General features: G+C 39.9%; 1 protein-coding gene across 4 annotated transcripts in view; it reads right to left on the reverse strand.

Annotated features, from left to right (window-relative positions):
* WDFY2 (WD repeat and FYVE domain containing 2) overlaps positions 1 to 27,876 on the reverse strand; it is a 77,845-nt gene that overhangs the window by 17,137 nt on the left and 32,832 nt on the right. For 3 of the 4 annotated variants that reach the window (XM_058424013.1, XM_040089306.2, XM_040089296.2), the window contains exons 2-3: positions 11,548 to 11,615; positions 6,471 to 6,544 (exon numbers count right to left, since the gene is read on the reverse strand). In XM_058424013.1, the coding sequence (XP_058279996.1) occupies positions 6,471 to 6,544; positions 11,548 to 11,554 (81 nt within the window). In that variant the 5' untranslated portion in view covers positions 11,555 to 11,615. Of the gene's footprint in view, positions 1 to 6,470; positions 6,545 to 11,547; positions 11,616 to 14,760; positions 14,783 to 27,876 lie in introns of those variants that run through there. The other variant, XM_040089317.2, reaches the window with a different exon arrangement.

Consider the following 27,876-nt stretch of genomic DNA (forward strand, 5'->3'; position numbering starts at 1 on the left):
GTACATTTGTGTACACACGTGTATCCATGTGTGTGCGTACACTAGCTACAGCCCGACCTGAACACTCAGGAAACGTCATTTACATACGTATGAGACCCTCCAAATTGCACAGTCCAGAGTAGGTACCAACAACACGTGATGGGAATGGAATGCTTTTCAGGTTTCTGTTAAAGAGCCTCTCAGTGCTTCAGGCAAACAGAAACCCAAATGTTTCTGTGTCCAGGCAAGAGCACACCTATACGGATGGGCTCTGTTGTCTTGGTGCTGCTGTTCAATTTCCAATATGGCTTTTGCATGGGGAAATGTTGAGCATGGCAGCTAAGAGTCTGCATGTCAGCTTTGGCTCCTGGAAAAGTCCCAGGTGGTTAAACTTGCTGACTACCCGGGTGTTCCTGCAGATTGTTTTGAAGAAGAGAGTTACTCGAAAGTGGGGAAACAGAATGGCCACAACCAAACTCTTGCAACATCTCTCTGGAGGAAACACCCAAGCAAAGGGTAGGCTTTGTGGCAGCACCATATGAATTAGCTTTCAGAGAGCTGTCAGGTATCTACGTACATACGTTAAATACTCAGATAGACACAAAGTAAAAAATGAAGGCATGTAAAATCACAACATTTTAATAATTTAGAGCAAACTACACAGAAACTCCCTGTGCTAATCTGCCTAAACGAGAAGTAAAAACTAACTCATTTAACCTGAAATAGGATGGAAGACTAAAACAAACATTACAAGAGAAGTGAATTTGATAAACATATGGTTGTGAAATGTTCTTGTGCACTTGCCAAAAGCACTGGAGAGGACTGGACTTCAGAAGCCTACAGACTATGTTTAAACAAAACATTTAATGCAGAAGAGCTAAAGACATTCTAACGCCCAACAAGATAGTGTTTCTCCCCAGCTTCCAAACCACAATTTAAAAAGAAGTCACTCTGCATTTTCTGTTGGGTCACTGCAGGTAATCTGCCCGGCCTTCAGCACCAGAATTACTCAAACACATCCCATCTACTGCTTGGCACCAAGGTGGAGAGGTTACGGTACTCATCTGTAGAACGTCTACAGATGCCAGCTTCCAGAAAAACAACGGAGAGTGATTTGAGACAGCTACATATGCTGCTCTCTCTGTGTTTCTGGTCATAAATTTGTTACAAATACGTTCTCTTAAATTGCTCTACTTCATCTTCCTTTCCTTAATCTGCTCCAGCTCCCAGTAGGTTTCCCTGGCAGCTGAGGAATACAGTGGGGAGTGTTATTTAAACAGCAGTAACAAATTAAGTCATCTGGATTTCTATACCAGGGTCACCTTAGCTCTACAAACCATAGAAAGTTTGAAATCTGCTATACCTTTCCAGCGACTAACAGGGGAACTTGTTTTTGTTAACTATGGCCTGAAGAATACTGTATCACCACATGAAATATTTTACTACAAAGCCTATTTGAAGCAGGACCCTTTGGTAGAATGCTAAATTTCTGCTATTGTAACCTAAAGAGAAATTGCTTTAATTGCTGCAACACGTGATGGGAAGATGTGTGTGCCTTTCCCACCAATTTGGCTGTCCTTGTCTCCGACTGCAGTGGCACACAGATGCTGGTGACTTCAGGTGGGATGTAGAAAGTGGATTGCATTCTCACTTTTATTTGCATTTTTCTCTTAACAAATTTGATGTGGCCATTCTGTTTTGTGATCCAAAGAGGCCCACAGTTTCACTGGAAGACTAAAAAGGCTTTTGAATATCTCCTCTATAATACAATAATCAAATATGTGCGGTTTGTAAGGTGGATCCAAGTATTGATTCTTTCATATAAATCACAGCTTTGTACTATCAGTACACTGCTCCACCCAAAATAAAAACAAATACAGTACAAGGTAAACATAATTTCAGTTAAGTTAAACACTGGATATAATTTATATTTTTTTCCTGAAGACATCTTGCATATAATTTTCTTCTTTGAAAGCATATGATAATTTGTGATGCATTTTCTAATCTTTTTGCAGGTCTCCCCGCTCCCCTTCACACCCTCTCATTCTTTTATAAGTTCCATTGCACTAATTGCCCTCTCCCTCTTCAAGCTGAATGCATTAATTGCGTCACTAGACAGATATTTTAGCACAGGGCACCTTGCTCAAGAAATTCATGCCCTATTGCACATGCAATGTGTCATCTGCACTACAAAAACACCAACTACATCTCTTTAACATTGTACCAGCAGAAGCTGGTTTTTTATCCTTGCCTACGTAGATGTTTTGCTCCTCTCAGAGCTGCTGACAGTCGCTTCTCATTAGGCAGCTTCTGGCTCTTCTTAATGAGCTGGAAAAGCTGGGGTCACCTACACAGCTCAGTCAGTGCTTGTTAACAGAATGGAGAAAGACTTCTGAGTACTGTGTAAGCTCTTTTGCACAGGAGGGGTTGGGACACATCAGAGCACTCAGGATGGTAAAACCGAACACCCTCCTTGCAGGCATTAAAAACAACTTTTCTGGCAAGATCACTCTTTATCCTTCAGAGGTGGTTTTGGAGCTACTTTACTACCTTTTTGTAATACTTAAAATGTTAATGGTCAGTCTTGCCTGTTTCAGGTAAGCTTATTATTAAACAGTGACTTGGTACCATGAAAGTCTTCACAAAGCACAAAGAACTCTTGAAGACTGTCAGAATCTAGCTGCCCACTGATGTTCAAAGACTCCCAACTATTCCTTTATGTAGTACATCTCCCTCACACTGAAACACATACACCCACTGCAAACCTCTCTTGAGCAGAAGACTTCTGTAAAACCTCATCCTAGAAATAGTATCAGCATCTTGTTTAAGTAATTCAGAGTCCTTGGCCATGGGGCTGGGTGACATTGTCCAGGAACTAAGGAAGATCCATGGCTTCATAGAGCTTCAGGTATTTGCTAACTGATGTATCACAAAATGGAGAACTCTCCTTAAGCGACTGAATCCATTTCTGAGTTAATAATCTTTATGTATTGGTTATGTGTTACCCATGCACAGGCTAGTTCCCACCTCTGGGAATTTACAGTCTGCTCTTTGATAGATGATGCCATTTTGACAACACACTACGAATCTCTTCATAGGCTTGACTTTATCCTGTTAACACAAGCGAGACTGCACTCTCAGGTCTTCCAGAGAACAACAAACCTCCTTCAGAAATGGAAGAGAATGAAAACACTTAAATCTTCTGTCAGACACTATATCTCTATCTGTTGGGAAAAAACCCCCATACCTCTATAAATAATGACAGCATTTTCACTTTATTATATAATTACATTTCATTTCTTGAGGTGAAAAATACTAAACTCCCTACAACAGCAGAGGGAAAGGTTGTATATCAGCAGGTAGAGCATGACTCAGTCTCAGGTATTCAAAATACTGTTAATGGTCAAACTTGTAGACAGCTGCAAGATCAGATAAGATGGAAGATGAATTTATCTTAGTAAGTACCATCCCCAAGGAAGAATTCTGAAGGGGTTATTCTGGGGTCCTGCTGTCCTTGTGGCTCTGCTCAAACCATGTAACAGCTTCATATAGACTTAGGCATGGTCAGTAAAAAAAAAGATAAATTTAATTCATCTTCAGCTACCTAAAAACTAAATCCCTCATTTCAGTCTCCCCAGAAATAGAGAAATTTATGCCATTTTGTAACGGTTTCTAGAAAACGTAACAGGGCATCCAAAGACATTTCGCCTCTCCTTAACTGTCTGCAGAACCTAATGCTTAACTTTATCTAGGAAATGAGTTTTCATACGGATGTAATGAGGTGAGAAGTCTCATCTCAGCAGTGGTCTCCTGTTTATTCCAATTGGAAGATCTTTCTTCTGTACTTTTGTGGTATCTTAAGAGCCTTGCAGCCATTAGAGTATTTTTTTCCCACTTCTGAGCAAGGAATCTATGTCCAGGATAAAGTCTTCAGGCTTCCAAAAGGGATTTCAAGCAGTTCCTAAGATGTCATTTCTTCTCAAAAAAAAAAGGCTTGCAAAGTGTAAAAAAGCAGGGTTTTTTTTTTGTTTTTTTTTTACATTACGTGCCACCACTCTTCAAGTAAAATGTTAGACAACCTTTACTCAAGATAATGTGTGCTGTGCTGCACAAATGTTTGTGCAGCCCTCACGCTGAGAAGTGACAAAAAGTTAAAAACAATCTCTTTCTCTCTGTAGAAGCAAAAGTTGATGCCTTGTTTCACAAAAGAGGTGGCCACACAAGCTCACCTCACGTGGCTTTGCTGGAACTTCTTTCTGTGCCAATAGTGTTGCTGCCTGTCCTCAAAATGCAGCATATGCATTCCCAAGGTGCCACGCAGCTTACAAAAGTTTCACACAGAATAAAAAAAGCAGTTCCACTTTTTTATCTCCATTTACACCTGGAAGTACTTCCTTGCACTGTAAAAAAAAAAAAATCACTTGAGATTATGTATCACTCTTATGACTGTCAGCTCACGGCCTTTACCAGGAATCCTTTCTTTCTACCCAAAGTGCAGAATAATAGTCAGGGCTTTATTGGTACGGTTGGATGGCTTTTTGTTTGGGGTTTTTTTTTGGCCCTACACCCAGCAGACAAAAGTGTGCTGGGCACTACTGAAGTGCTAATGCAGAGCAGCTGACTAATTCCCAAATACTTCAAGCTGCTCAAGCAAACTGCCTGTACTTTCCCTTTGAGGAAATTAAAATAAGGGTACTCAGGTCACCTTCTGCAGTAAGTTCTGTTATTTTGTGGTCAATGCGCCCTGCTTATGTATTCCTGTGCTAAACCAATCATCATAGCTGGGCCCGGGAAAGAAAATTGATCCTTTCCTCCAGAGGGTTGCTGTAACCCATGCTCAAGTAACTGGGGATGTTCTCAACACCCTAGTATTGCTGGGATTTGAAAAATGGGGCTCCCCTTGCTCTTCCATTCCTACCTCCACCACTTCTTGCAGCACATTACAGTTGTGGCTTCTCTTACAACTTTTACAGTTAGTCTTAGGTTTGCTACAGATGAAAACATTTAATTTTCAATGAAAACATTTTGTACAAATTTGTGGAGTACATTTTCCCCTAGCACACAAGTGCTTGTAGCTATAGAGGACTAAATCAAGCAACACAGACAAGCACTTCCCCCTTCCTATATACTTGTATCCAGAAGACTGGGAAAAGAAAAACCCAGCTTAGCAACAAATAGAATCTGCCTTAGACGTGGCAATATAAACCTATAAATATCCAAAGTCACATGTAGGTTTATCACCTGCATATCTCATTTACCTTTTTTAGCTTCAGAATGGAAAATATTTGACCTCATTTACTCTGAAGCATCTTCTGACTCTTCAAAACAAAATGCCCCCAAGGCAAAGGACACATCTCCCATCATGCCAGAGTATTTAAATACCTTATTTACAGTTGCCTTCACATTCCTCAAAGGCCTGGTGAAAACAAAAGTGCCTAATAGAACAGGCAAATTTCAGCTATTTCAGAGTGGGAAGCAGAGAATTTCTGAGGTGCAGAAAATTCTCTGGAATCTGTCCCATCTCCTAGATAAGAAAGGAAAAATCTCCTACAGCCACACACACACAAAAAATCTCTGCTTCTAGGCATTAATAGCTTTATAAGTAAAAACCTTCACGTCTTCGATGGAGCTTACAGGCAACAGCTAAAAGGGTCATATCCCCTTTCCCAAACACCATACTGTCTTTAATGCAGACAGCTGCCCTTCCGTCAGCCTGGAAACACTCATTCGTTTAGAAAGCCCACAAAGCAGAGATAACAGCAGAAAAAACTGAAGTGATGGTAAACTGATCCTCAGCTGGAAGAGGAATCTATTGATGAGGCATAGGTGAAAAATACCTCCGACCCATGACTCTTCCACTCTTCCAAAGTGATACAGCTTTTCATTCATCATCCCACAAGAAAAATCCAATTAGTAAGGTCAACTGCTACCCTCTATTACAGATCCAACAAACTCATTTAATATCCTACTTCTTTTCCACACATCTCTATCTCAGATGTTAATGAATCAAGTCTTTCAGCAACCTCCCTGCCAATTAGAAGCAACTCCTCTGAAGGGAGAGGAAAACAAAATCTGAACTCTAAAGTTTGGAAAAGCAGATAGACATGGAGCAGAAATCCACCTTCCGCCTCTAAGAAGATCATTTTTCCTCCTCTTAATTGCTGCTTTCAGAAAACTTTGGTATCATGTAATTAGCAAGTCACTTAAATTTGATAAAGCAACAGCTGTTTTTCTGTGTTATTTTTTAAGAGATATGCAAATTAAGACACTTTGTTGACTTGTGTAATAAATACTGTAAACCCCACTCAATCTCTTTGTGGCAGCTGGAATAAAAGTTTTAATAATCTAACATTTTCTGCACTACAGATTTAGTTCCACTATCATTAAAAGGTATGTCTCCCAAACACTAGCAAAAATATTCTCATCACATCATCACACACATACTTCTCAAAAAGGAAGCTTTTCAACTGGAAATCTTTGGATGTACTTACTGAGATTGTACCATTGTCTAGACCTATGGACAGCCTTCTGGTTTCCGGGTTAAAAGACATGCATGAACATGGAGCTGAAAAAAATGAACATGTTGATGAAGTTAACAAAACTGTGATTCTCATTTTCTTCAAGTTCTGGAAAGCCTAAAATTAGCTAATAGGCTTTATGATGCTGTGCAGCATTTTGAACTTACCAACTGACAAGCATTAAAATAAAAGTGTTCATGCAATTCATTCAACCCTATCCTATTGGGACATGGAAAAATAGCTATTCCTTGCTCCAGTTCCTTCATTTTTTTTTTTTTTTTCTTACTAATTACCTGTAAACAAGCCCTTCATAAAAGAGCAATGATGCTGCTTTTATGTATGAGGCACTTGACATTTCAGTATAAGTCAGAGGTTACTTAGCTGAATAATTTAGTTTTTTATATTTGCCTGAACTGTGCTGACAATAAAACCAAACACTACATTGTCAGAGGCTTTCATCCTATACCTACATAAGAAAATTCCCCAGTAGGAATCAACATATCAGCTAATATTAAGGACTGAGTTCAACTGTCCCCTACTCCAATTCCATCACAGACAGCACTATGACAGTATCACGTACTGTGGTCAAAATAAAAGTTTGTATCTAAAACTAGCCATTGCTTGATTACATTGATATTACACTATCAAATATCAAGATTTGTCCTGAAATTGCACACAAGATGGTCATCCTCCCTCAAGGATCTGGCAGGGTTTGTATCAAGGGTAAAACCAGGTTTCCTTGAAAGAGTTCAAGAGGTGTGCTTGGTTTAATTGAAAAATTGTGAAGTTAATTCAGAAAGCAGGAATTGCTTTTACTGCCCAACACAGCAGCATGCAGCTGGGAGTCCTGCTGTCCCAACAGAAACCTTCAGGAATTATTTTTCAGGAGCAATTGCCAACTGCAACTAGGATAACAGTAAGAGTGCTTTATAAGCCACATTCTTATGATAAACATAGGGTACAGTCAGATGCACTTTTAGTTCTGCTTTTTTTCCCTCCTCTTGGTTTCTACTCTCTGTTGTGATTACTTGCACGTTTGTGTTACTAACAAGCTTGGAGTCCTCTCTTTTGCAGTACTTTAATCCAGTACCTTCTCAATTTGTGTAATGTTTCTCTTAGGACTAACAGCCCATAGCTTAGTAAATCTTTCTTAATAGTTTAATTGGCAGCAAAGCTATATGAAGAAGAGTAAACGTTGACTGTTTAATAAAATTTGTTCCACCTTCAGTATTGACTCCCTCTTGAAATGTTTCCTGAAGGAGAAGCCATAACCATAAACAGAAAGCCCATCAGATCCACATCCAGGCAGGGACCTCAGTTTATTTCTTTCCTGGAAGGACTGACTGAATTGAATCAATGAAAAGGCTTCATTTCAGGAAAAGTGACAGAAAGAAACAATTAAATCAGGCCTAGTACAGTGACAAAATTGCTCCTTCCTGTACCTCTCCTTTAGAAAAGGCTAACTAGAATCATCCCTTCCAAAGGTGGTGTATTACTATTATACTGAGGCTTCTATGCCTGTAGCTGAATAATAGTTGTAGAAAAAAAAAAAAAAAGGACAGAAACCCCTCCAATTCTAAGCATAATGAACATCAAATAAGTTTAAAGGCACTTAATGCAAGAACAGGCATATTACACAGCAGCTTTTAAATGCTGGACACGGTGCATACATCGAAGGAGCTACCACTATCCCTGAAGGCAATGAGCAGCTCACAGAGAAGTCATCTCAGGTAAATTAATTATTTGAAGTATGCTTTCTCCAAACACTTCAGAAGCAAATGATGCAAGCAATTGCTTGACATGAGCTGATTACAAAAGAAGTAACTTCTGAATTCCAGACCTGTGTGTACACAGTCATAGCAGTGTAAAGATACTTATTTTGCTATAATCATTTTCCCAAGGGAACTCTTCAGTAACATCATAGAAAAATCATTATGTCAGCACTAAAATTATGTCCTAACCAGCAACACTGATGTAGTCAGTTGTGCCACTTGTAACAAGACTGCAGCAGTTTACTCTGGGAAAATTAAGACAATATTCATGTACTTAAGCACTTAGGCAAAGTGGGATGAAAGAAAAAACCCAAAAACCTGAAACCTTAAGCTTCTGAGATATCTAGGACTCTTTAAAAAAACATATCCAGGAAAAGTAACAGCACTCTGGAGACTCTCTACTTCAGTACCTACCTATGATTTGACTGGAAAAAGATTGATCTAAACTACTATGGAGGACAAGCAGGATATTACTGGTGCAGAAGTCTGGCTGCAGGCTTTGTCTTAAATACAGGGCAAATACATGCTGATTTTTTTGCCTTTAGAAAATGAAATATGGAAGAAAATCCCAATTACGTATTTCATGCTCTCAAAAGTGTGTCACCTTTATTAGATTCTGACAGAATCAGAGGAGAACTACAGACATCGTCCCTGTAGTTTCTGGGACCCCCCTCTGAAACACCTTAACATGACCTGGTTTAAGACCGAAGGAGCTTGTTTTGCATTGCAGTTTTTTTACCCTCCTGTTCAAAGCAAAGTGTTAGTTATGAAAACCATAAGACAAGCAGAGTATTATCTGCCTCAGAGACTGGATACTACATTGTTCCCCAGTACAATAAATCCTTTACTCTGTTCCACATCTGTAATAGGGTTTTTTTGGTTGCATTTGGGTCTTTTTGTGTGTTTTAGTTTTGTTGTGGTTTTTTTTATTTTCTTCACCTCTCATAAATTTTTGTCTGTTACACTGTTTTTTTTAACCCTGTGCCCAAAGTGACAAATCTAACCATGGCTACACGTGTAATCAAGAGAACAGGACTAAGCAGGGTTACGTGTTCACAGAGGTCTGTTGTTAATCAGCTGTTGAGACAATGCTGGTATGAAGGAAAGGGATTAGCAAGGTTTCAGCTAGAGCTCTTTTCTTTTTCATGGGCTAGAGCTGATGATCAAAAATATGGCCGCTGTGTTGTCCAGAATTTTTTGATCATAGAACTACCCACAGGCAGGACATAAAACTTTCCCAATTAGGAGAAATCTTACCTCTAAACTCAGAAGAGATCTATAATCCTGACCTTTTTATACCATTAGGTATTTAATGATTTTCACATTCAGAATGCATTGATGACCCTGTTTGGGTGCAGAATTTGACCAAAGCACTTCACTGAGTCAACCCAACTCCTCACCCTTCTCATCTGCCAGAGGACCTAGTCTGTAAACTCAGTTAGTAAGGCTACCTGATATCAAATCATAAAATAGATTGGGTCACACATCACCAGTCAGTCACAAGCCTTGTTAATGGGGTGTCTATAGGCAGGACTGCCACTTGCAGCTTACTAAGCAGCACAAAGGCACCATTGCACTTCCTACATTTTTACACAGAGAAACTCTCAGCAGTCATTGTTCTTTAAACAACAAAACCCGTATGAACCTAAAGCAGAGCACCATCAAAAAGGTGATCAACACAGAAACAGACAAAACCATTATTTCCAGTCAAGTGCAGACATGAGCAGATTCTGACTCAGAGCCATTTCTATGATTTCTAAGCTTAAAGGCATGACTGATTGTAATTGCTACAGTTGTTAATTATACCTGATGATTCTTGAAATTGTTGAATAACACAATATAATTTCAGTTATCTCATGCTTTGAAAGCTTACCAGGCTTTGAAGTGAAGGAGCACTGTCAAGTGTTCAAATTTATGAAGGAGCTTTGAAATAGTCCCCTTTCAGTGGAACTGGATCTACTCCATCATTTCCACTGAAGCTGTTATTACTGGCAATAACAGAGCTTTGTTAAAACCAGAGGAGAACCTAATGAGATTCAAAAATACAAATGTATGCAAAAATACTACATGGACAAATAGAAGTATCAATGCCAATAGCTAGAGAGGCCATCTCGTAACAGTTTGGCTGGGGAAAGCAAACCTCTTAGGACAGATCAAGGGAACTCAGGCCACTGCTAGTGAACATGACAGAGCTCCACAGACTGCCATGTCATCAGTTCCCAATACCTTCTTGGGCAAAATCTTGAGCAGAAAAGTACCTCTGAGGATTGACATTCTTATGAGCTAGTTCATCACCAAAGGAAAACGAGGGTCCTCCTTTCTACCAAATTGTTTTCCTAAAGCAGGCAAACACCATGGCTGCCCTAGAGTCCCACACTGATGTTTTTGTACTGAAACTTACACCTATTAAATATTTTACTTATCATGGAGACAGATGTCTCTTCCAAATCTACCTATCTTAGCTTAAAGTAATCCTTTCTCCAGACAGTATGAATACCTCCATGAGACTTGATACGTGCTCCCCAGTCTGGATTTAGGGTCAGCTTTACAAGCTTTCTAAAGACAGGCTAACCCAGCACATCTGACTGAAGCTGACTGAAGAGCATTAGCATATGCCTGCCTCTGATGACCTACAAAACTATATTTCTGAACACAGCGGTTACAGCAAACAGAAAGGGCTGTCATTTCTTCAACTCTCTCTTGGAAAAATGGGCATTGATCTGCAGTTTCTCAAAGCATGAACACCCTCTTTGGGAGAGAAGACATAATGGAGGGATCCATCAGGGAAATTGGGTTTTCCACATTTAATTGCAGAGGTAAAATGATTTTGCTTCTAAACTGGAAGAGCTGCCTTCCCTGTCTAGTATCCTCTTTATCATATTAGAAGCCATGGAATATTAAGGTCTTACCAAATAAAATAATTTACCATTGCACTCTAATGGACTGAGCATACACAGTAGGAAGCGCAGAGTGATTTATACTGGAGACTTACAAAGCTTTATGGACTCCATTAGGGGCAGAATCCAAGACTACATTTTAAGTTCCCACATTTTAAAACCTATGTTTGCATTAAATGCTCATCTCTAACTAACATGTCTGTATCCTTTTACTGCTGTAATCTCTGATGCCTCTCAGAAGAATTAGCACATAACTTCGTAAAGCTTCACCAGTATCAAGAAAATTGTTCAGAGACATAAGCTTGCAAATGGTCATAGGCATGAATCTTTATCAAAACCACTTTGCAAATCCACAGCAGATATTGAACATCTCATACTTACATGGCATTGCATGGTATATGCTGGGCCAGTACTGTCCACTGTCTCTCTTCAGCCAGACGCGAACTGTTCTGTAAAATAAAAAAACAACATACACGTGAGGAAGAAATAACAAAATAGTCATGACTGAATGAAAGCAAAGTGGTCATGATGAATGTACAAGATGTTCTTCAAAATTAAATTATATTGATGAGAGGGAAAGTAAAGCTGTAAACTCCTAAACCAGCCTGATGCATCAGCCTCAGATTAACCCCTGTAATGAGGGTAGACCACTCCTCGGTTCCATGTAGTATTCAACATCTCGGCTGAACATCTCAACAGTATTTGGAAACTGCTATGGCTTTTAGTTCTTTGCCTTTACAAAGACTCGAACATGACTGGTCATTCAACACTTCACGTGAGAACTTGGGACACCACAGGTAGCGCAGTAGAGCATTCCTGTATCAGCGCTTCCAGTCTCTGCAGAAACCTTTCCTCTGCTCTCAAGGCAGGCCTTGGCCCATCTGCTGCCTGCTGTTTCATTGTTCTGCTTCAGGAAAACCTCTACAAAAAAATGAGAAATTTCCAGCTGCTTATTACTAAGGTTATGTCCATTTGTGCCAAAAATTACATCTTCGCTTCAGGACCTTTCCCTCTCCTCCATGCAGGCAGAGTGCTCTCAGAAGGAGCCACTGAGCACAAGGAAGCCAAACTCTTTTCCTTCTCTGCAGTGGATGACCAACGTGACAAGCAGCCTTGCAGGTTTCCTCTGCCTCATCAGTTTGGAGTTGTTGTCTTTGAATAGAGGCACTTAAAACCACACAGTGCTCCCCACAAACATTATCAGCAGTTTCATCTCTACTAGAAGATCTTCTAGATCTTCTAGAATGTATCTCAGGATTACTTTTGCTTTCTCATAATCATATTATACTGTCAGATCCCTGTTACTCAATCCACGCCCTTCAGACATTTGAGACATTTGTTGCTTGTTTCCACAGCAGAGGATCTGGACTGATGCACCATCTGGGTCGTTAAACATTTATCATTTCAGCCCTCATTGTCATTTGCTTGTTTGGTCCAGTGTCTGAAGCCTTCTTGTAACTGAAGCTCTCACTTAACTTCAGCTTATCTGTTAATTTCACCAGAACATGTCTAGCAACATTATCAATAGTTAAAGCAGCATTAACCTCTTGCTTGTTCCTGCACAGCCCACTGTCACCTCACATACAGCCACCTGTTACCTCCCTTCCTGTTCTTCTAATCCTTATATCTAACATTAACTAGAAAACTCTCCATATAACACTGTATTCATGCTTTATTGACTTACACCGAATGTATTAAACTTCTCCAGAAAACAGTTATCCAAGACAGCACCATGTTAGCTTAGCACAATAGATTTTGACCCATCACTCACTTCTGTTTAGTCTTTTCCATCAAAATTACTATGCAACAGCAGATGCAGAAGGGATCTCAAAGACTACTGCCTCTCTAACTTGCACTTGATACTATGAAGGAAAAAGAAACAAGCAAGAATGGCTCTTTCCAGTACATGAAATAATGGAAATACAGCTTATGGAAAAGACTGCATGATCATTTGTACTGTTACCTCATTTTACACAAAAAGAAGATTGCAGCCTTCTTTAGTCAGTACAAATTCCAAGCAATATCATAATATAAGAAATATATCAGAATAGAATATAAATTAATATAAGGCATTATATACACAAATATAGTTTGAATTGAGATGCCATGCATAACAAAGCAATTCAAGAACGAGTAATCTATCCTTCAAACTAAAGGCTGCACCACCTTGTCTTCCTGTATTGCAAACATCCAAAATCAGGTTTCTGCTCATCTTACCCTGCATTCAAACTTCTTTTGCCGCAAATAATTCTGAGGCCTTATATACTTGGGCACTACATAAGCTGAATCATTGTAGAGATATCTCAAGCACACACTTTGACAGGGTATGTTACTCTAAAAACTAACACCTCACTGAGTTAACAAGTCCCAAGGTTAGAAAGCTCTCACAAATTACTCAAAATATGTAACATTCATCATAATTATCTCCTAGGTCTAATGGCCTTTCTGTGTTGAACAAAGCAGCAGCTCTGAAGCAAAGCTGCCAAAACTTCTTATAAGGCACAATTCACCAGCCAATGCCAACACTGACGTATCTTTGATCATGAAAGGGACAGATAAATCCTTCTGTCATTTCTCCCTGCAGCTGACCAAAGCTGTTGACCAGAAGCTCTGGAAGCACATCAACCACTCTGTTTCCCAAACAGATGAGCTCTTACAAACGTGTTTGCCCTTGACAAGTGAGGTTATTGTGGCAGTGAATGAGTGTGCATGAAAAAATGATGGGATGAATCACGGGGAGCTGAAATAACTTAATATGAAACTACCCTGAGGAAATGCACCTGTGAGAGACCTGTCTTTCTTGACCATCCCCATCTATGTATTCGAGTGCTATCAGTTTCAAAATCCCCAGGCCTCAACAACACTGCCTTTCCTCTCCACTCTGAGGCTGTGGCAAATAAATCAGTACAGTATCTTACAAATAAATCAGCTTGCAAGGAAAGGACTCTGTAGAAAAACCGATCTTTCAAAAGCTGCAGGAAATAAAAATAAATTTTATGTGCAAAAATGGCAATAATTTGAATGCTTTGGGTTGGTTTTGTCTATGTTTATTAAATTGTATCCACTGCAGAATTACTAATCAATTTTAAGACTTTTAGATGAATGATAATGAAGCAAGACATATTTTCTAGTAAAGTTTAAAACAAACAAAGAAAAAAACTGCTGGAGGTTGTGTTAAGAGTGGAACTACTTTTACTAATATAGGCCTCTTCTATATGCACACAGTATGCTCATTTCTTAGTGTAGTCAAATATATTTCCATTCAAGGACTAAATCATGTGACTAAATGAGAACTAAATGAGAAACAAAGCATTCTAAGAATAAAAATACTATGAAATGATGTCTTCTAACTGTAAGGTGTGTGAAAAGGAACATAACCAGCAAGTCAGTTCATGTAACTCTTTAAAGAAATTAAGTATCTCCTCAGTAAATTATTTGAAATAAAAGAAAATAAAAGATCTTGCAAACAATTTATTTTAAAATTGAGGAGAATTACTATGCATGTCTTTAAAGCAAACATTTAAAAATTATATTAAGTATTATAATGGAACTCCAATATCTATGTATAAGCTTATGTAAAAGCATGAAAATTACCCCTTATGTCAGGAAACGATGATGCAGAATTTTCTCCTCTTAGACGACTGAAATAGATATAACATTTTATGGAAAGAACGAAAACTGACCTCAGCTCAGCAACCTTTTTGGGTAACTTTTTCTCAAAGTAGGTTTGGGCTAAAGAATAAACCATTCCAACTACTCAGTTTGGGAGAAACCAAATGTTCTTGGAAGAGCACATCCTTTTTCAGCTGAAGTACCACACATTTCTGTACACTTCTTTACAGAATACTACCCACTAGGTGTGAAACCCAGAGCTTTCGGAGCTTCTAAAGAATGCAAAGAAAAAAACCCAAGCATGAATGAAAAAAACTTCTTTTATGGATATCCAGCACGAGGAGTACTTGCTGCTTGCATGGTTACTGGACTTAAACAGCACCCACCCAGATCAGGATTCATTTTTCAGCTGGTCTAGAGTGATTCAGTCAGCATCACCATGGAAATGAGTTGTCCCTTCATTTTGTTGCCAGCTAATTGACGTGGAAAGATTTTTAGAAGCTGTCAAATCGATGGATATTCTTTTAGTCTTTTCATAACAGAGATAATTTATTTTTAAATGAGACAGGATATACAGAAATAATTCGGCCATATAAAAGACAAGGCTATGTCTTCATATATTAAGGGGATGTGAAATTTGACTATTTTAAATGAAAAATTGCTTCTCTCTGTTATGATGAGGAGAATATGCCTCAATTCCAGGTGGCTGTGGATGTATCAGCAGGTCTCAAGCACACTGCCAGGCTGTGCAGGAGGTGGGCTTCACCTGAGCACCTACTACTCATGGAGGTGCCCATGTCAACAGCAGCACGTCCTCCTCAGCATGGCAGCTCTGTGCATCAACATCTACAGAAACGTATTCATTTCTGATAAAAACAATTTATTCATATAAACCCAGCTTTGTGAAAACCTGCACAACGGTGCCAGATTGGATGCAAGATTCTCTACTCTATCCCTACTCTGGCCTGAGCAAACACCTCACTGCTAGAAAACTCAGTGTTGCTTGGAATATTGGAGTTGAGTTTCTGTGAGTGACTCGTAACAGGGCTCCTGTCTCTTCTCCTTTGTGCCCTGAAATTAAGACCAAAGACAAACACTGGTGTTGCATACAGTACAGACACACTGACGTGTCAAAGCACCAGCCCGAGATGTTTGTACATTGCTGTACTGGGAAATCTGTGGTAGGGAGATCCATAATGGCAAGAAACAAGATTCTTATAACACTCCACTTCTCCAGAATATCCATAAGCCCACCACGTCTAGTTTCACAGTTTGAGTGAGGAAATCTATATCTGTTTCTCATAAATTAACAGGAAGGAAGGTTCCATTATCTTTTTTTCTTTCTCACTCCCGTCTTTTAAAAAGTTTCTCTTTGCTGAGATGCATTTCTGTAGCAATATTACCTTCACACCCCAGACACACACCAGAGTATAACAAAGCAGAGGTAACCCTCACCACACACAATTTACTACATTATTTCATAGATATTCTTGAGCTTCAGGAAATTATTTTAAATGGCCTTTTAATGCATTCCTTATTGTTTGTACCTTGGAAAATATACTGTGGGATTATTTTATCTCTTGTCTTGGTGAGTGAGCAAAACCAGTAAGCATCAAATGAAACGTGAAATTATATCTAAGTTTGTATTTTATTATTTTATAGTTTTATTCTTATTTGTAGTGAGGACACAAATTACAGAGGCACAGAAACTTTCATCTATCACTTTCTAAAGTCATCTAAAGGTTTATTCAGAGACCCTTTGCACATTATAGCTCCTTGGGAAAGGGGGATATGTCAACAGTGCACATGACATGGTTAAAAAGAAACATTTCCTACTGTCCACTGTTTTAACTACAGAACTGATTGAATACAGTTTCAGAACAGTTTTGAAAAAGGAAAAGGAATATACTAAACTATTCTGGAAAGTAATTTAAAACACTCCTCCAGCTATTCATTGACAAAAGAAACAAAAAGATATTAGGATAATATTATATAAGCATTAGTTCAATCTGTGAGGTTTCAGGCATACCTAATGGAGTATTAGCACATATTCTTACCATCAATACACTGAAGACTTCTTTGGTGCTGAAAAGAAACTCCACCTATTCCTAAATATTCAATAACAGGCAATTTAGGAGTATTCAAAAGACATGTTTCTCTAGAAACTAAATATCTGCATTTGTGACAGCAAAAGCTCTACCTGATGTCATTAAACAAATGTGACAATAGTAGCCTTTAAAGTTCAAGTACATCACTGATGCTTTTACTGCCTTTAGCAGCGACACACTGTCACTAGAAGTAGGATAAGGAAAATTATTTAACAGCTGCATTAAACAGAATTATACCGTACTATAAATTCCCCAATGTCTCCAGAGACTTTTGCAGGCAAGAGATGGGAAGAGAATCTGACTTCCACTGCTTAGTGACACGGAACCCTACTGTGAATAAAGGATCTTTCATGCTTAGTGGCAGCTCATGAACCACTGCCAGTGTATGGGAACCAGTGATGAGGAGTTTCATCTCTCCAATAATTTTGAAAGAAAGCAAAAATCAAATTTCAGGGAAAACAAATGGAAATGTAACAGCAAAGTGGCAAAGCCTCAGGCAACAAGAGGACTTTAACAGTCCTTATCCTATGCCCTCCTGAATGAAAAGCAAAAGAAAATCGAGACAAAACCCCAGTACTCCCACTCCCACCAAACCCAGCACCAAGGGCCCAGGGAAGTGTATGACTGTCTCTCACTCAGACTCACCCATACTGACTCCCACAAAGCCTATCACACAATTGTGATGGAAGGTTCTGCATACACCCTGAAATGCTGGGGCACATTCCAGGTGCTACCTTGTTTTCCCCAGTTTTGATGAACCAATGTGTGATTTAAGCTCAACTAGTCAAAGATTAACTCCCTGCACTTTTTCTGAGACTGAGACTGTGTACAGCTATACAGCCACAGTATAAGGATATAAAGTTATTTAGAGAGCATGCAATGGATGCATAAGGGTGGTGAAGGGTCTGGAGGGGAAGCTGTATGAGGAGTGGCTGAGTTCAGCCTGTTCAGCCTGCAGGAGACTGAGTGTGAACCCCATAGCAGTCTACAGCTTCCTGTGGAGGGGAAGTGGAAGGGCAGGTTCTGATCACTCTCAGGCAGCCAGCAATAGAACCTGAGAGAATGACATGAAGCTGAGTGAGGACAAGTGTAGGTTGGATTTTGAGAAAAGGTTCTTCAGTGGAACAGGCTCCCCAGGGACTTGGTCAAGCACTAAGCCTGCCAAAGTTCATTAAGCATTTGGACAAAGCTCTTGGGCATGTTGTGTGATTCCTGGAGTGTCCTATGCAGGTCTAGGAGTTGGACTTGATGATCCTTGCGAGTCCATTCCAAGCCAGGATACCTGATGATTCTATGATCATTGTAGATCTGGTCTAGGGTCTTTTATATTACAAAAGGCCAGGTTCAGTTTCTGAAATAAAGTGCAAGAGCTACAAGTTCAGGAAAGCAGGAAAATGTGTGGGGAGAAGATTAAAGAGTTCTGAAGGATGGACTTTATTTCAGGGCTGTTTTACAGACACTCTGTCTTAGCAGTGATTACATAAAGGCATTCTTGAAGATATAATATCCTCATTGTAACCTTGGTCTATAACTCATCATTGGGCTTCCTATAAAATGAAAGTGTTTTGAATAATGACAGTACTCCCTACTCTGTATCTCTCAAGCCCTGCAACGAAGCCATAGGAGCAGTGAGATCTGACTTCAAGAGGAACCTAGGCCAGCTCCCAACAGCCAGCATTTGACATCCTGCTGTTGTATCCAAAAGGCTGCTGCTATTGTCACCAAACCAGAAACTCTCAGGCACAAAGATCAGAAGCACCAGAGAAACAGGAGCACAGAAAGGGAGGTGAACCAAGCAAGGACTTCACACACTCCTGGATGGGAACAGCACAGGGAGAACACCAAAACCTGCGTGGAGGTAACTGGATCTCATAGCTGTAGCTCAGGCACCAGCTGTGAGGAAGGGAGGAATCTCATGAGCACTTGAACATTCAAGTGCACTGTCAATCCCACCCAGTGATATAAAGAAAACATTGCACAAAACAGAGTGCCAAGCAAGCAAGCAGATGGATTGAAATACAGGATTTTTTTCCACACAAAGCGTACTAAACAGTCAAACCATGCTTAATAAGATGTTTCCTCATTTAATTCATGCTACTGTAACTAAATGCAGATGTACATTGCATAACAGGGAAAATGTCAAAGTTTTGGTAGGTTATATGCAGCTAGAGGATTGCATGGGTGTTATCAGCTGTACTTAGACCTCAGAGAAAGTGACACCATTTTATTTAACACAGTTTTGGTTTGCACAGAAAGCTTTTTGGGTATTTTTTGGGAAGTGACTAAGAAAGAAAGATTCATAGGAGACAATATCAGGAGAAATTAATTTTTATGATTAAAAAAAAAAAAATAGTGACACTACAGCCTTACTACTCAGCTGCAAAACAGTTTCCACCCATTTTTCAGTTTTCTAGACAGTGAGCAATACACTTCAGTGATTTTTCCAGTTACCTGAATACACATGCCTGGGAGCAGTGCAAGCTCTGTTCTTCAGGTGTGGGACAAAAAACCAGATTCTGACCAGTTTCCACTTCAGAAACTCTGGTCAAGTAGAGACAAAAAAATGAACAGTAAGTCACAACCACAGAAAAATACTGTTACACTGAGGTTACTAAAACAAGTAACCATCTTGGCCTCAGGGAGCCAAGACGCCTCAGGTCGTCAGCAGCTCCACAAAATCCGTTCTCATCGTGTGTCATAAGAAGCAGTGTAGTGACTATACCACATTCCAGCTAACTTCTGCAAATTCAGGGCTGGAGTCCCCACTGAGCATCAACTTAGAGCTTTGGAAAAAATTAAACAACAAGTGTTACATCACACTGGGACTTCTTTCAAGCAAGGTTTCAAAATTACCTCCCTCATTAAAAACTATGCACCAGTCTTCCTTACAGATCTTTGGGGTAACAAAATGATCTTCAGCACCCCCTTGCCCACATACCTCCTTCACCCATACACCACCAAATGATTTCCCTTCCAGAACAGATGCAGCTTTGGAGCTGCGTGTACTGATAATTCCTGTTTGCATTCAGGAAGCATAAACACACAACCTTTTGAAGGTAATTGCATTGGATGATTTAATTATTGCAATCCAATTACTTTTACCTCCTTCTCACATTCAAATGTTTCGCTAATGGAAGTTATTAGAAAGATCCTCATTAGATTAAAATACAGACCTGCTATGCAATAAGTGACTCAGAGGAATCATACTAAAAATACCCAGTGGATCCAGAATTTGCAAGAAAGAAACTCTCCTACACCCCTCTAAATTGCCCATGTAGGAAAGGTGAAGAGAACTAGAAGCCACCAGGTCACTGTCCTGCTTCCAGCTGCCTGGCTGGAACATCTGTCCAGCAAAACACAACACTTTTTTTTCTCCAAAACTCCTACTGGCTATCAACTTAGTGATAATTTTCAAGTTATGCATGCTTCACTCTGCATAAGAATGAATGTATTATTCAATTGATAAAATAGTGGATCTGTGAGTGAAAGCTGAACATACTCATTTTCAATATACAAACCACCAGTATGGTATTTTCTAATAAATTACAGTCACATAAAGGTTAATTTACAGGAAAAGACTGATAATTGATCCCAAGCACTAAATTAAGTCATACTCTTAGGCCTCAACTTAGTTTTCATATAAATGTTTGGTTAACTATCCACTGTAACATCTAGTAAATTATGCTTTTACTGCAGAGGAAGGAAGCCACATTTCCATCATCATAGGATGATGCCCTTTCAGAATTTTAATTTCTGGACCTAGGTCATCTGCATCATTCATTGCAAGAGACTAAATTAAATCATTAACTACTTCACTGCTTCTTTCAAGATATCTGACGTATTAAATAGAGTATAACCATTCATTGAAGATATTTCAGAATCCTGGTGTAAGGAAAATAGGTTCCCAGCTGCAAAGACAGAAGACCACGCACAAGTTCTGAAAGTGTTATTTTGATTTGACAGGGTATTTACCACATTCAGTCAGAAAGCACTCAACATTTAATTCATGTAACAAAGTTGTAAGGGAAATCCTGTGTTTCTTGGATTTTGAGAAAAGCATCATATACCAATGCAAATAAACCCTTTTTGAAGCAAGCAGCTATTAAGTCTCAACATCCACAGATTTCCCATAAAGTCATTAACTCTCAATGAGCACATTTATTTCTGTTACTATATGAACTATCACTTTAATTGATTGTTTCTCTGATTTTGTTCTTTGTGGAAAAAAGGAACCCAAACCAAAACAACTGTGCTGGGTTTTGATGAAGAGTGTTAATTTTCTTCACACTAGCTGGCATGGGATTGTGATTTCATTTGTGCTGAAAACAGTGCGATAATATTGAGATGTTTTTGTTAATGCTGAGCAGGACTTATACTGAGCCAAGGCCTTTTCTGTCTCTCACCCCACCCCATCAGCAAGTGGGCTGGGAGTCAACAAGAAGATGGGAGGAGACACAGCTGGGACAGCTGACCCCAGCTTACCAAAGGGTTAATTCCATATTATATGATCTCATGTTCATCATATAAAGCTGGGGAAGGAAGAAGGAAGTGGGGGATGTTTGGAGTGGTGACATTTTGTCCCTCCAAGTAATAGGTACATACGATGGAGCGCTACTTTCCTGGAGACAACTGAACACCTCCCTGCTGATAGGAAGTAGTGACTGAATTCCTTGTTTATCTTTGCTTGTGTGCCTGTCTTTTGCTTCGCCTATTAAACTGTCTTTATCTCTAGCCATGAGTTTTCTCACTTGTACCGTCCCAATTCTCTCCTCCATCCCACCGCGGGGGGACTGAGTGAGCAGCTGTCTGGTGCCTAGTTGCTTCCTGAAGCGAAAATCATGACAAAAACCCAAACCAAAACCCAACCCCCAAACCCATACTGTATAGGTAAATTCCTTAGCCAATAAATGAGACAATCAGCTTGTCACATGCAGATGGAGATGCTGAAAGGTTATTGAAACACCCTCTAAAAGAAGAGGCTTTTGGTTTTTGAATAGTACTGAACAATTACAACACTGTTTTTTTTAAAGACAACAAACATATCTACTTGGAATGGATTTGTGTGCTCTGTGCCACACCAAGATGCTTCTGCAAATGCTCTCCTTGAGGCATCAAGGACTTTCTGCAGACTAATCACATTTCCAGTTCCTCCAGCTGAACCTGAACAATGATTCATGGGTGATAAAATGTTCCCTCAGCTTTTCTGCTCATTGCCATTTTTCATCTCTGGGCAGCCTGACTCAAGAGATATTTTCACTGTCCTCACACAAACAGAAGTCCTACAGGCTTTGCTCTTCTGGAGGAGGTAAGAAGCCACTCTGCTACTCTGACCCAGCAGGACAGCTTTGGCTGGGGAGACTCAGTACTCTGGGAAGGAAACAAGTAAGGTCAACAGAAATAGCACCAGCGAAAAGGGATGAAGAAAGCAGGGCAAACCTATCCTGAAAAGCTGTCCTGAAAGGTTTCTGCAGTAGCTGCAAAGGCACTGTAGCCCTGAAGTGCTTTACCAAGGGCTCTCAGATTTCTTCTTATCATGCATACTGCAGTGTATTGTAAGGTGCCAGCAAGGCCCAGCAAACCCCAAACTTCTGACTCTGTAATTTAGAGGTGATCTGGCATTTCAAGGGCTTAAAAGAGAGTCAGTTTGTCATCTCTGTATTCCCGTGGGGGTTGCATGGGGAGATGGAAATCAACAGGGTTGAACGGAAACCACCTTCAAACCCGTATTATGACACTGAATGTTCCATCCTAAACTTTAGGTTTTAGATATTAAAAAATCTCTCTCAAACATGCATGGCCTCTTTACATTCAGATACTTTTTTCATATGACCTAGTTGCAGCTTTTCCATTCTTCAGCATTTCACTTCATACTATAGTAATTTCATTCTATCATGTTCAAAATAGTAAATTTCAATTTTTAAACAGCAAATTTCAGTGAACATCTCTTGCCATCCTCCTATGAGACCAGAAGTTCTGTTGTTGCTACCTTCTCCGTTGTTTATTTGCTATCTATACTTGTATCATTTCTTACACGCCTCCACTTGAAAATAATCAATCTTTCCAGTCTCTTGGAAAAGCTGTTCTTGTGTTCTGCTCCCCTTACCTGCTTTTGAAGCCCTCTAATGAGACAATATCCTGTCTGAACTGTCATCTTCTCTACTAAATGCAGCAATCCAGACACAGACAAACCTGCTAAACTATAAGAGCATTATTGTTCTTTTCTTCATGCATCTTCTTCCCGTATATTACCCTAGCATATTTTCAGCATAGTAATATCTAATGAATCATATTAATATCTAATATTATCAATATTAGACTCTCTCTGCAATACACTGGTATCCAGCAAGAAGGTCTCCTGCACTTCACATCTCTCCAGACCCAATCAGCTTATCTGCTAATTTCGGTTAGACAACTGGCCCAGACTGTTAGGGAAGGATTGTCAGCCACAGCTCTCAGGGGCAATCCCAGAACCACATGTTTCTGGAAAGAGAGGTGGAAAGAAAATAGGCAGAGATTATCAAATACCAAGAAAAACCTTGACCCTTTGCATCAAACTTTCTCCCTGTGAAAACAGGACAGGAAAACTATGTCTATTGCAGCAGCATATGGAAGACACAAGACCACCTCTCCTCAGGTACAAAGAAAATACTTTTTTAAAATATGTGAAATGGTGCAACATATTGCAGTGCAGTCTTGTAAAGATGCCTGGTGGAGCTGTGTACTGATGGGAGACCATTGCTTAGGTGACTGACCAAACCAATAAAGCCTGTAGCAACTTCAGTTCAATTACCTGGTCATTGTCACTTCCTCTTTGCTATAAGGGATCAATTCCGGTTCATGGCAAAAGCATCAAATACTATAAAAGCTTCTTTGCTGGCACCTTATTACAACCTTACTTTACTGGCATTTTTCTTCAGAGGGTCACAAGAAGAATCCTTTGCAATTCCTGTCCAGATGCTGTCTTAGCTTGCATCCTCCAGATTTTTACTGCTGCCATCCATAGGGGAAATATCAGTATTATCTTGGAAGAAATAGATTTGAGTTTGTGAGATAAAGTCATCTCTAAAGACCTGCTTCTCTGCTTGGCAGCCTCTCACTTTTAAATCTTATTTCAAGCTAATACAAAATATAACATCCTCAGGTTCAAACATAGTAACCTTACTAGGTGATGGTACTGAACATGGTAATTACAATAAAGGTGTCAGTATTTATACATTTACAGGAATCAGGGATTCAAGACAGAATAATTTCAAAGCAAGGATTTTCAAAGTCATTGCTGATTTAAATAGTGGGTAACTCTACATGATCACCGAAAAAACCTGACCAACCTTCCCCATCCTGAATAAAGATGAAGTTCCTTACCAGAAAGCTAAAGACCACCTACTTCCAAACCCCCCTGCCATGGGCAGGGACACTTTCCACTATATCAGGCTGCTCAGGGTCCCATCCATCTTGGTCTAGAACACTTCCAGGGATGCGGCATTTGCACCTATGGATGTTGACTTCCAGCAGAAGGCTACTAGTTAGCAGAGGCATGGGCAGAGAAAATTGTCTGAAGTAATGACTTGGCCTATTCAAGGGCCATTGGAAGGAGAGAATGGCAGCAGATTGAAGCAGACCAGATCTATTGCTGACCTTGGCAGAGGACACCAGATTTTAGATGTTAATACAAGGCAGAAGACAGCTAGAGACAACCCACTGGGCCAGTAAATCCTTGTGCTATTAGGTAAAGCATAAAATCAGCTCACCGCATCTGCTGGGGAAAATGATGAGGTGAGATGGGGTAGAGGCAGTAAATGAGAGAAGGGTCCTTTGTGATCCTGTGGCGTTGCAGGCTCAGCACTGCCAGAAAACCTTAATCATGTTTGTAATTCTGGCTTGATTTTTTTGCAGGTCAGACAGGATTGCTTCTTACACAGAGGGCAGGGAAGGGAGGAACAGCTTTCCTTACAGATAGTTAAATTACTATAAAAAGAGACAACACGTCCAGTTACCTCAAGCCACAAGATACATGTCCCACAGACTACAACCCCCTCTGTTGGTTTCAAAATCCATGCACGTTCTGCTGTGTCAAGCAGTTCCTCCTGTCCTGATATCTGAGACATGCTGAAAACACCCAGGTGGAATGACTTGACAGTCCAGTAAGTCTCTTCCACATGTCATATCTAATAGAAGTAAATTGTGTCTTCTTATCAGGCCCACGTGGGAAGCTTTGGAGGGGTGTATGCAATTTGTGAGCAGTTATCAAGAAATGTAAATTATTAACAATCTGCAGCAGGTTAAGCAGTTTACTTAATTGAGAGATGTCCCAACTACTGAGCATCAGAAGGAGGTAGTGCACATGGAGGCCAGTATTTAGAATCAATTTTTATTCCAGTTGGACGGGAGGAGGGAGAAAATATTAAGACAGAGTTGTTCTGTGGACAGTATCTGGCCCCTAAAACATATCAGATAGACAGTTTGCTCCAACTAACACCAAATAGATAAGAACAGCAAGTTTACAGGAAAGACTGAGGGCAGTTATGACCTTGAACACTGCAGTGAACAAATGAGTTGCTTTGGAAGTACACACATATTCGTCATCTACACTGCACAGTGGAAATAAATACAAGCTAACAAAGGCTGTTAGAAATGCACAACTATATCATTCCACAAACGCATCTTTCCCCCTGGCACTGCACCTTTAAAATACTTGCTTCATATTCCTAAATCTGAAAGACCGAAGTTCCTCTTTGCTTTTCCTACTCTGTCTATTTTTCAGAGCACTTAATGGTTTTGTTTGATCAATTTTTGAAAGGAAAATATTTCTGTAGAAGGAAACAAAGGTCCATGGTATGGCAGCTACATGCTAATTAAAAAGCCAGTAAATGCTGAGGGATCTATGTCCTTCCTTTCCCAGTGGTCAACCATTAACTCTATTTAGAGCACAGGAGCCAAAGAAGACAGTCCAGTAGCCTACTTCCAAGCCATGCACTTAAAAGCTTAGGGACATTTTTCTGTACTCCCATCAGTTCTCCCACACTGTTTCTTCCTCTGGCACCCTTCATTTTCACGCACACTTCAACCATGCTGTTTCTCTCCCCAGAGTTTTGCCTCCAGCATCTGGTTCAACAAGAGCTGACAGCAATTTACAAGTCCTGCTAGACTTAGTCTTTTAAAATTACTCATGCTATTGGCAAGAATTTAAGCTCCAGATGTGTATGTGTTTGTGGGAAAGGTGCAGATACTCCCTTTGCATCCCGGTTTTTCAGTTTTCAGGAACACCTGTTAACCAGAAGGTACAAGGCTACCAAGGTCACTTCTCCCTGGCAGCAGCAAGCCTTCAGCATTTGCAGCCCCACAGGCAACTGCAGAGGTAGCCCACGGTCCTGCTCAAGCAGATGATGCTGCCTTCCTCACCAAGTCAGCAAGGCAAAGGCAAATATTGCCATTCCCCCCACCCACTGCAAATGAAAGAATGAAAGAAACTCTTCGCATTTGATTTCCATTTCTCTACTGCTTGTAGCATCCCATCCCACACCCTCATGCCCTGGAGGCATCACACATCCACCGTCTCTCAATTACTCACAACAATTCAATGCATATTAATAGTATTTAAACAGGTTTAAAAAAACCCCCAAAACAACAGTAATAAACTGGGAATTACTGTGGACTGCTGCTGGACCACAGAAGCATAGAGGAGGTCCTTCAGGTTTTCAGAAGGCAACACTTGCCAGATAAAATCAGCTAAATGCACTAAATGCCTTTTCACATCACCAATGCACAGGGTGGTTTTTACCAATTCTGGTGTCAACTATTTTCCTGATCTGAGCTGCCCCATTTCACTTTCATATCAGCTGACTTGGATATTGATATTTAACAGCATTAGCAAGGATGTGCAGCCGCTCCAAGTTCATGCAGGAAGGAGACAGTCTGCCTATTTTGAATTCCAAATTGATAAGAGGAGGATCACTGAGAGAATTAATAAGAAGAAAGGTGAGGAAATGAGAAAGTAGGTTGAGAGGAGTTAGAGACAGAACACAAATGGGAAGAACAGCAGTAGGAAACAGAATATAAAGTACAAACTGTAGAAAGCCTGCAGTAAGGATGACAGAAAACATCTGGTTCAGTAACACTCAGACAAGGAAACTGAAATAACAGAGTGTTTTGGTAATAACAGGTCTATCCAAATGGAGGTAACAGACTGAAGACAAACCCTTCAAACCCCAAGGCTCTCCCAGCACCCCAATTACTGTGGTACCAGGGCAGCTTTGTGCATGTCGATTGTCTCTCAGCAGAAGAAAGGGGAGAAGTCCAGCTCCACACTCTGCATTTACAAAGCAGCCAGGTGACATACAGGGCAATGAAAACCTTACAGCTGCACTCAACAGCCACCCTCCAAATTCATAAATTGCAAAGTATTTCTCACGTTAAGGCTTTTCCCCAAAGTGCAGTTGCACTTACCTTGATACCTCACAAATACAAAGTTCTTGCTCTGTTACTCGGGACACTAAATCCTTTAGGCTCTGTTTACTTTAACAGAAAAGATTTGGTTTTTGCATTTAAGACAAACAAAGGTTCATTATCTATCACTGTGAAATAAGCACAGAGAAAAAAAAAAAATAGCTTGAAAAAGGAAGTTATGGCCACTGCAGGCTATCAGAATTCAACGTTGAGTGTTTTTTTCCCCAGCTGCATACTGCAAAATGTGTACATATTTTAGGGGAAGGAAAAAGCTCCACTTCTGTTGTCTTCCTCTGCAGTGTTCATGGAAAGTTTCAAGTCTCAGCCCTGGCTCTTAAATTCCTACTCTCTTTTCTTCCCCAGCTTGAGTCAAGTTATTATTGGGTCTCAAGAATGAAATATTTTTCTGTTCAAAGCTTAGCTTTTAAATAAACAAACACACAGAATCAAACTTTTTCCTGTTTAGGGAATATTTACAAAAATGACTATTAGTGGAAGATAAAAAACATCTGTTTGAGATGCTTCTAAATCAGTCCTGGACATACAG

Source organism: Hirundo rustica, chromosome 2 (genome assembly GCF_015227805.2).
Source record: "Hirundo rustica isolate bHirRus1 chromosome 2, bHirRus1.pri.v3, whole genome shotgun sequence".
NCBI classification, from domain to species: Eukaryota; Metazoa; Chordata; class Aves; order Passeriformes; family Hirundinidae; genus Hirundo; species Hirundo rustica.